Source organism: Lagopus muta, chromosome 8, assembly GCF_023343835.1.
Source record: "Lagopus muta isolate bLagMut1 chromosome 8, bLagMut1 primary, whole genome shotgun sequence".
NCBI classification, from domain to species: Eukaryota; Metazoa; Chordata; class Aves; order Galliformes; family Phasianidae; genus Lagopus; species Lagopus muta.
The window spans coordinates 18,299,844-18,310,586 of record NC_064440.1 but is presented as its reverse complement, the minus strand read 5'-3'; the positions used below and the strand labels follow the sequence as shown (position 1 = coordinate 18,310,586).

General features: G+C 36.4%; 1 protein-coding gene across 2 annotated transcripts in view; it reads right to left on the bottom strand.

Annotated features, from left to right (window-relative positions):
• Window positions 1-356: 356 nt before the first annotated feature.
• The window catches only part of PPIG (peptidylprolyl isomerase G), a 24,884-nt gene continuing 14,497 nt past the window's right edge, over window positions 357-10,743 (bottom strand). For both annotated transcript variants that reach the window (XM_048953083.1, XM_048953084.1), the window contains 7 exons: window positions 10,676-10,705; window positions 10,448-10,587; window positions 4,722-4,926; window positions 3,563-3,730; window positions 2,403-2,487; window positions 1,944-2,080; window positions 357-1,621 (listed from right to left, as the gene is read on the bottom strand). In XM_048953083.1, coding sequence (XP_048809040.1) covers window positions 511-1,621; window positions 1,944-2,080; window positions 2,403-2,487; window positions 3,563-3,730; window positions 4,722-4,926; window positions 10,448-10,587; window positions 10,676-10,705 — 1,876 coding nt within the window. In that variant the 3' untranslated portion in view covers window positions 357-510. The remainder of the gene's footprint in view (window positions 1,622-1,943; window positions 2,081-2,402; window positions 2,488-3,562; window positions 3,731-4,721; window positions 4,927-10,447; window positions 10,588-10,675; window positions 10,706-10,743) is intronic.

Here is a 10,743-nt window from a genome sequence, read left to right as displayed (position 1 = left end):
GACATAAGTACAGAAAAAAATTGATTTTTGTAAATCACAAAGTGAATTAAGTCAGTCATACTCCTTCACAAAAAATAAAATAAAAACCTAGGTTGTACCTACTGAATTACAAATGTACCAGCACTGGAATGATAACCCCTTGCAAAATTATCCTGGGTTTAAGAATACATGTAGTATATGTACAGCTTTTTTCACATGTGAAAAAAGGTTCTTCACAAGAAGCCACTGTGTGCCCCAATGTAAATTCACCAGGTGGAAAATACATGTGGCGCATAAAGTATCTTCTTAGCTGCTAACAAACAAGGGTGCATAAAACAAGGAAATATTTAAAACACAGCACACTGTATTACACGTAGAATTTTTCATTTCAAGTTTATTAAAACTTTAGCAGTACAAATGATCCAGGTTTTAGATTATCAAAAGACCAAACTGAAGTCCACATCTTAAAAAAAGGCGTTCCTCAAAACGTCTCTAAAACTTTGAGACGATGGAAACATTAAGTCCAAACACTCATCCATGCCTGTCATCATCTGTTCCAGGACTTGTTTCACGATCAGATTTCTTATCCTTACCAGGGGCATGATCTCTGTCCTGACTCTCTGATTTTTGGTTAATTTCTTTTTCAGCTGAGGATCTGGTCTTTTCCTTTTCATTACTCCTGTGTGAGTACGATTTTGATTCTCTCTCTTTGCTACTTGGTCTCTTTTTTGAATCTGGACTTCTATCTTGATCTCTACTAGACTTCTTACCTTTACTGGATTCAGGACTGCTACTTTCATGGCTTTTTGAATGCCTCTTCCTTTGGCTTTCACTATCATTCCTCCTATATGAGCTTCTACTTTCTCTATTTGAGTATCTTTCTCTGTTTCTGCTCTGACTTTCCTCTCTCTCTGAGCTCCTCGAGTTTCTCCTCCTCCTATTTTCTCTTCCTCTGTATCTATCTGGTGTACCTCTCCTTTCTCTGCTTCTTGATCGTCTTCTTCTTGATTCTCTATCCCTGTTCCTTGAATATTCCTTACTTCGACTGCGATCTCTGTCTCTGCTTCTTGATCTACCCCTTCTACCCCTATCTCTGCTTTTGCTTCGTTCCCTTGTTCTACTGCTGGAACTATGTTTTCCTCTAGCATGCTCACGCTCTCTGCTTCTTGATTTATGTTTCTCCCTGTCTTTACTCTTCCTATGGTTATGTTCATTACTTCTTGAACCTGCCCTTCTGCTTCTCTCTTTACTCCTACTTCTTTCTTTATCTCTCCCTCTAGAATCATAGTGCTTTTCTTTTTCTCTGTCTTTCTCACGGTCCCTCTCTTTGCTTCTTGATCTTCTCTTCTCATCATGTCTGCTGTGTTTGGAGTCTCTTTCTTTACTTCTTGATTTCTCTCTGCTTTTACTATGGCTTCTAGATTTGCCTCTTTTCTTGGTCTTGCTTCTATTATGCTTGTCATCTTTTTCCAAATTTCTTCTTGTCTCCCTGTCTTTACTGCTGGATTTATGATCTTTTTTCTTCTCTTTTTCCCCTCTTCTGCTTGGACTTTCAGAAACTTGTCTGTGGTCTGATGTTTTTCTCTCCCTTCCTCTTCCTGGGCTTTTTTGATTATCTTTCCTGATTTCATTTATTTCACTCCTTGGAAAAAAAAATTGGAAAATTAAAAAATGATTTGAATTTCCTACACTATGAAAAATGAAGTCAGGACTGAGGCTGCTTCACAATTGTAGCTTAAAATCACATTACATCATTTATAATAATAATTATATTTTTATGGAAACCACAAATGAGCACGATTAAAGCCTGGTAGTTAAGTAATGGGATAACTAAGTCAGTGTGTCTTGTTTTCTTGGAATTAACTATAACTGAAAATTGAAGAGATATGTATTACTTCTAATATATACAAAAATTTAAATGCATATATTTTAAAAGCACATACACTGAACAGAAATCATCTTACTTGTCTCCTTTTATCCATCTTTCTCCACTTGACACTCTCATTCTTTGAGCTCTTTGCATTTCTTGCCTCCAATGTGGAGGAGTTTCACTGCGTCGGAACCGATCTCTTGACCTGGATCTGGAAGGAGTCCGGTAACGCTTGACAGAAAAGAAAAGAAAACCAGGTGCAAGTTAGCTATCAAAGCACATGAATCCGAAACAACGTTTTAATCCCCAGTGGTTGATTCTCCGCAGCACCTACCATGACTCAGATGCGTTCACTGAAAAGTTATTAATTTAACATTTAACTGAAAAATGTACATGACATCATTCAGCTAAAGCAGCCCCTACATCAATTATGATGCACCCATAGATTATTTGCACACTTTTTTTTTTTTTTTAATTTACAAAATTGACCATCCTAATGAAAATGGAGTGCTACCGCATTGTTTGCTTTGAGGAAGGGATTGCAAATATTTACCCTTGGTCCTCTTCCTTTTATTTTCCTTCCCGATCTGGTCACCAGCAGCCTTCTCTGGTATGTTGACTGAGAATTCGATAGATTACTAAAAATAAAAATAGGTATTGTTTGTAACATCAAAGAAGGAAAGAAGATAAAGACAACTTCATATCCTCACACAGCTCTGAATGACACTATTGTATCCTGGCAGCAACAATACACAGCCACCCTCCGCTATCAGTTCATTTCATGAGAACAGCTGATGCTCACTTGTAAGGTCTGATTAAACCTGTTACTGTAAAGTAACAGAAACTCAAGTGGTGAAGTATAATTATTCAATTGCATTTAAACCTTTCTAGCCCTGGCAGAAACACCTACAATAATGGGCAACCACGAAATCCTTCATTGCATAATTGTAAAACTTAAAACCCGAGATGGCACAAGTTTTATAAAACAGTGTTTGTGGAACTTGTCTAATTTCCTAAGGGCATATTCAGTAATTACACATTAGTAGCTTTCCATATGAAACTTCCACTTAGGCAAAAAGTAACCTTCTTGAGACAAAGCCTGAACATGTACTATTCATTTGTTTATTTAACAGATCTAACCTAAAAATAGGTAAGACAAGCTTGCCTAGTCTCTATATTAAAAGGATTTCATTTCAAAGGACATTAGAAGGAAAAGAAAGCTAAGAAGGAAACAAAAACTAATTTTTAGGTGTACTTTTCATTGGAAATTATGAGAGTTACAGCTGTTATGCAGATAGAGATTTTCAATATTACTGTATCAGCTAGCTAATCAACCAAAATTTCTCATGAAAGCTTCAGTTTTGATTACTAGAAAGTATTTCACTGGACTGCTGAGTTCTTTTTTGAGGGCAGATTAAGATATAGACTCAGCTTGGACAGCTATAATGAATTCTAAATGAAACTGCAATCTATTTCATTTGCTTTTTCTTGAATCAGTCATTTTAAGTTTTTCATTCACCAAAAAAACCATATTCAAACATTAAGCTTTTGCTCTAAAAAATAAAAGCAAAACCAACCGTTGCCAACTGAAACAAGGATTCAGAAGTGATCACAACATTCAGCTGTTTAATAGGGAAATAACTCAGTAGTTTAAAACAGCACTACAACCATACCACTATCAGTGTCTAGTCAGACTCAAAACAGGTATACTACCTCTCTCTTTCCTTCTCTCTGCTTTTCCTCTCTTTTTCTTTCTCATCTGCTTTAGGAGGACTTTTTCTCATTAAGAACCGGTTTTCAGGTATTGGAGGAATTTCTTCAGGACGGACAGTAGATAACGGCTGTGCTTCAGGGTTTTCATCCTCACTTTCACTAGATGAACTGTATTTTTGTATAAACAAATATTTATGCTTAAGGCAAGTTATGTGGATGAGAAAAAAAATATTTGATCTATTTCAGTAATTCAGAATTCTCTCAATTCAGCATACAGATGATAAAATCAGAAACTTGGGGAACAAACAGAACTGTTTTAGAAACACTTTCTCCTACATCCTTATTCTGAAACATGCAATTGCAGTAGATTTTTGACTAGTACTTTTATTTTATGTAGTCCAGTGATGCAATACTGAACACTTTTTTGTATTTAGACAGAGCTTTAAAATAAATAGATATCAAGAAAGATAAGTTCAGATTTTTACACTCATATATATAACAGACTAAAAACTATTGTAACTCCCAAGTAGTTGGTATAATCAATAAAATTCTGTGAAATAGACTTAATTACACAGAAAGAAAGCTTAGGCCCTAAATGAGTGTTTCTTACACTTTATCATTAGTTTGGAAAAACGTGACCTGCACTGACTACAGATTATAGAAGATTAGAAACACCACTTTCAGAAATAAGAACTTTTTGAGTTGTATCACATTCTAGCGACACTGCAAAACTTTGGGCACATCAGAACTAATGGTGTACATATATTCATCTGTATTCATCTAATTTTTTTGTTTAGTTCTGCTTACACTTCTGTGTAGCACAGGAATCCCACGGCACACAACTGAAACTGAACTCTACAGAATTATCAGGACTTATTTAAAACCAAACATTCCTGCAATTTTTCAAATCCAATATATGAAATTCTTAGTCTATTTTCTTCATTCCTGTACAAGCTGCAGTACATATGCACATAGATATTGCACTTTGTCATCAAGTCAGAAAAAGTAAGGTCATATATGAAAACAGCCTCCAAAATTTCCATGTATCTACTTTCCCAGTTACAGAATTGTACTTTGTGTTGTTACAGGATAGGAAAACAATACTGCACAGGAATATGTTAGAGAAAGCAAAAAACAAAAAACAACCCTCAATACCGACCTTTTCTTGCTTTTCTTTCTCTTTTTCTTTTCCTTCTTATGTTTCTTGGAATTTTTCTTGTGTTTCTTTTTTCGCTTTTTAGATTTCTCTTCTGAAGCACTCTCAGAATCCGATGATGAATCAGAAGATGATTCTGAATCACTTGAACTTTCCGAGTCGCTGGATGAGGAAGACGACTTGTGCCTTTTCTTGTCTTCTTTCTTGGCTTCAAGTCAGAACAATAAGGACATATATTTACATATCAGACAGTTTTAATTCACCACAGAAAAGCAAACTTATCTCAGAATTTCCTAAGCTGCTTATAATTGTGTCATGAAAGCACTTCACCAAAATACTCTAACAAAAGGTTTTGGGTAAAAAGACTGTTTCCCCCAAGTAAAATACAGTACAGGTCTCTAAATATATAAGGAATTTAAAATATTATGTTTTCATAAAGAAGATCTAAAGCACTAAATATGTGCTGTCAAGAATTAGTGTAACTGCGTATGTTTTGCGATGACATTTTATGTAACATAAGCTTTATATGCAGTATTCTTAAAAATTAGTTTTGTAAACATTTATAAAATTATTTGACTTTCGATGTAATCTGACATCATGTAAAAGATGCTCAAACCACAAATGAGACAAGTTTACAAAAAGAAAATATACTTTACACTAAGTCCTTTGAAGTTAGCCCAACAGAGGGTAGACTCAGATTACGAGTTTTGCTACTATGTGAAACTGCTCAGAGAACAGCCCTACTCCTGCAGCTCACAGTGTTTTCCTACACAAAGATACAAACCGCTTACTAACCATCTGGTATGAAAAAGAACCTCGCTAAAGAGCAGGCTAGTCCTCAATTATGTACATCACCATTTCTCGTGTATCAACTGAAGCTGTAAATCAGAAATTTATTATCAATCTGACGGCAGTCCAACAGGAAGTAACACAGCACTTATCTTTTTATGCCCTGTAATGGAACTCAGATCTACTTAATCACTACACACTTCAGGTAAATTAATTAAACGGCATGGATACTCTCTAACGCGTTAAGAAATTCTTATCAAGCTATTAGCCACAAAATTAAAAGTTCTATTGAAAGCTCCAGTAGGGCACACTGGTTGTTTCTGTATAATCATAGTTAAATTTTTTAATTGGTATCAAATCTTACTTGACATGGCTCCTATAAATTGCAAAGACTATTGCTAACCATACAACACAATATCAGAATAACTGAAAAAAAAAAAAAAAAAAAAAAAAAAATCAATCTTCACCATTAAACAATTACACACAAAAAAAGCAATGGTTTCTACATAAGCAGGATAGAGATCTGAAGATTAAAAAAACCAGTCACATTCACTTAAAGAACCTTCTATGAAGAGTAGATGTGGAAACTGCCCTTTGGAAAAACCAAGCAGCTATTTCATGGATCAGCACACTGATTTTTGGAATTATCAATATTAGGATCTCCAGCTGCTTTGCAGTTATTATCAAGTTGACTGACACTTGAGAGAGGCAGCAGTAGGCAGCAGTAACATCAATCACATGACTGCAGTATAGAAAGTCTCCAATTTGACAACAACTTAACCTCATTTTTCCAGAACAACAACTCGGAAGGCAGCAATTTCTCAGAGATGATCAAAAGCAACAAAAATTGCATTAAATCTATTGTTCAGTTGGTAAAAATAAAAACAGTAAATCAATTTCTGCCTTGCTATGCATTATTTGTAGTAATAGGCTAGCACTTCCCACCAACTTTTCATGGGAAACAATAATTCTCATTTGGACTAACATTATAAAATCAGCAAGGACAGATCCATAGTTGGCCAACCAAAACAAGATTCTAGTTGTGGTTCAGGTAGGTTCTTTTTGAGAAACCACGTGCTGTAGGAACTTCACGTTGCCTTTTGCATGTTGGACGTAACTGGATACGCTTTCGAGTAGAAAATTAAGTGGAAATGTACTATGCCAACTGTATAGAGACAGTTATGGTCCCTAATGGACATGAGAGCCAGCACATTTCAGAAAATAAATAGGAGGCACTAACTCCACGTAGGAGCAACCTATGTACTCTCTGATGACAACTCACTCTGTCCACGAGCAAATACTATTTTCAATACAGAACCAGTTTTTGAATACAGAACCACTGTGGTTCTGGCCAACTAAAGATCAAAACAACAAACAAAGCCACTCCTGCAGCATGAAGGTCATGAGGTGAGAAAGAAACAGACTTCTATTTACAGTTCAACTGTTCCAGATCATTAACTTCAGGATTAGGTTTCAGCTTATGGTCACATCTGAAATAGATGCCTTACTTCCTACTCCATTCACTGTGACATATATTCACCACACTTCATGAATTACATGATCACACTGCACAATACAACCTAGCACTCCCCACATTTCAGTTTGTTGTGAAGTGTAGCAACTCTTAGTTAGACATATAGTATCAGACTCCTGGACTGAAACAAACAAATGAGCTGGCCAGAAACAGTCACAGGCACAAAGGTCAGAACAGATAATCTCATCTCATAATTCACAGCTTCAATCTGTAGCTTCATTTTGAACCTGTCAAAACCAAAACACAGTTTGTACCCAATGGTCAGTTCACTTAAAAAAAATAAATAAATCCACAAAATAGAAAACTGTGAAGCTACAACAGTTAAGAGCAACGAGCTAGTAGAAAGAGGCATGTCAACGCTATGCAAAGAGCTTATGGAAGAAGTGAGTACCTAGGGGTCAGAGGGACAAGAAAAGCAGCAAAGGAGGAGACAAAACAGAAGTCCAGACAAACATGATTTATCAGAATCACTGCTTTCTAAATGTTTTTCATTGACAATCCATGATTCATTGCATAACTCTGCATCACCAATTCCTAATTTTTACGGGGAAAAATAAAGGTGCTAACTGAAGTGATAGAACAATTAAATTACAAAACTGTCCTCTGCTGAATGAGGAAGGCAGCCATAATCCTTTTAAACTGCAGAAGACACATGTTTACCAGCAGTGATTCTATAGATGTCTTCAACATCAGTGAAGATCATGAAACAAACATTGCAATGTAGTCTGCAGAATTCTCTAAAAAATGTTGTTTTTCCATGAAAAATCTTCATTAAAAGCTCCTAACAAATACTGTCCAACTTGCAAGCCATTTTTGTTACCATAGTAGCTCATCTAATCTGTAATGACCTTAGAAAACATGGACACATCAGTAGGTTTCTTTAAGTTTGTTGTGGCTTTTTTGTTTCCATTACATTTTAAGATTTTTTTAAAATACCACTTGGCCAAAGAGATTCTTCTTCTATAATTTAGTTTTTCTCATTCAGTTTCACTAACACATCTTTACACTTCAAATAATAAAAATAGGAAAAGCCTACAAGCATCCCACTTTTCTAGTCAATCAACCTCTAATACCAAGAGAAAGCTTCTGTTCTAAGCCTCTGCAATACTGTAATTCAACTGTGATCTTTAATTACTCAATTCACATAGCGTCCAGTAAGTTAACTCAATGGTGATGATCTTATCATCCCTAAACTGATCCAGCTCTTTTCTATGAACGCTTCTGTTTGCTTCCTTCATAATATACTTCATTCCAATACTCATGACAATAGCACAAAATCTTTCCTCAACTTCCAAAGAACATCCAAATCACACACCTAGCTTCTACTGTGATTCCTCCTAGTAGTGCCATCCTGGCTTCCCAAGAAACTCAAGAAACATCAGCGCAGTTTTCCCTCCATACAGACTTGCCCAATTCCTTTATGTTGCATATCAGACAAGCCTATAAAACAGATCTTAATTTAAGCCCCCTTAGCTATCATAGCATAACCCACATAAATTCATCACCATTATACTTCCCTTATTGTCAATCTCCTTGTTCCTTTGCCCTAGATAACAAATTCCCAAAAGCCAACTCTTCTGGTAACTTCTTCATGTTTCACAGCATCAGTTCATTTTTGCCTGCTACTGCTGTAATGTGCTACAAATACTTTCTTTCACAGCTAGATGATTCAATTGACCATCTTCCATGGTGCTACTCACCTCCCAAAAACTGCAGCTTTCATCTAGCTTCTTCCTTATACTCACAGGTATCAGGGCAAACACTTCCTTCAATTTCTGCTACCTCAGGCTCTGTTGCTTCGTATTATGCATTTAGCAAACAATTACAGTCATACCATCCAGTTCTTTCAGTAGTGGTGGACTTCCCTCTGTAGATCCTACAGAAAGCCTTTGCCTTTCAATAGAGGGATTTTCCAATCACCACAAGCATTCTGCAAAGTAGCACCTTCATCAGGCTCCTCATTAATGCCCATACTCCTCCCTGCACTCAGGCACTAAGACTGCAAAGACAGAGGGCAGGGCTAAGTCTTGCTGATTCCCAAATACTCCTGCTGCCCAGTTATTTAGTACTGTGCCTTATGGTCAGTCGAGGGGCCTTCCTCTATCACTCTGGCAGCAATCTCTCTCCATGGCACACCAGACCAGCTACAGGGAGTAGAGCCTCCAGGATCCTAGCAGTACCAAGACAAAGAGGTATAACCACGCAGACAAACCGGTAGGACCAGTCAGATCTTTCCAGAAAAGCTAAAGGAAAAAAATGCACTTTTTTCCCCTGTGCCTTTGATGAATTCTTTAAAAGCCTCTCTAACAGCTGGAAGTCTGTGCAATTGAAACTATGACTTCCATTTAGTCTATTCAACTTCAAGATTTTTTGAATGCCTTAAGAAAAAGAAAATGTTTGGCTAACCAAGACAGAGCGTGAGCATCTCATCCACTAGCTCCACCCATACTACATTTGTAGTCCTACCTCTTTATTTTCCAACTGATACAGCACTATTTTGTCCAAAAATATAAAAACAATGTTCTGACATAAAGGACAACTCATGGGTTAATTTAAGAAGTTGCAGAGCTTTTAAGAAGTCATAAGCCACTACTTGGAATTCTGAGAGATTTAAAACATCACTTCGGAACACACATTGATTCCACAACAGGTAACCAGAGAACTACTATAAGGAAAACAAAACAACCAAGAAGCTCAAGTTTGAATGCTTGCATTTTCTTTAGGCCAAAGATACAATTAGCCTTGCCTCATGCCTTAAAATCCTTAGTACAACCCTTCACAGTACTTATCAGCAGAAGGTGCTGAGAAAGAAAAATGATGACAATCCTTATTAGAATTCCTACTAAAGATGTATCATGAGTCTCATTTACTGAGATTTTCTAGTGATAGCAGAATCTTAGATTGACCCTTGTTTTTTAAGAGAACCAGAATCCAGTCTCCAATACCATGTTCAACTCTGGAATGGCAGAGCAAAGAGATTCTGTCCCATTCTAGCTTATGAATACCGTTTATAGCTATTTAACAAGGATATGTGCTAAAGGGAAACTTCAGGCTTTCCTACTCTCCATGCCTGCTCTGGAGACTTACCTGAAACTTCAATTCAATTCATAAAAAGACACAGTTACTGAAGATAGACTGTTACTGCACTTAACACAACTTCTCCTTTAGGACAAGTGCTTACCAGTTTTGTACTAAGGCTGACCTAGCAGAGAAAAGATCTTCTGCACCAAAACCAGCTATGCTTTTTCAGAGACAAATTGTACTGCTGCGTTACTTAATTCCTTTGATTGTACCTCCATAACATTATCAAGAACATCTCTAATTATTTCAGTGTCTACCAACAGGAAGAAAATCAGTAGTACAATAGCACAGTTCACACATACCTAGATGTACAGTTAAAGCATACCTTTGGATTTTGGAATCAACTCTCCACAACTCAGTATGCGTACTTCAGCATATGGTTTACTAGATGCATCTGTTTTCTGGTTTTCTATTTCTCTCACAACTTCTTGACCTGAGATGACTTGTCCAAAAACAACATGATGTCTGAAGAATTTAAGCAAAAGTAAGAATTCTAATACTTAATTTTTAAGGCAGATCCCCAAAAAAGTATAAGAAAGTAACAGATACTTACCCATCTAAGTGAGGTGTAGGTTTAGTAGTTCTGTTGTTTCCAGTAGGTGTAATTTAAAGAGGAAAACA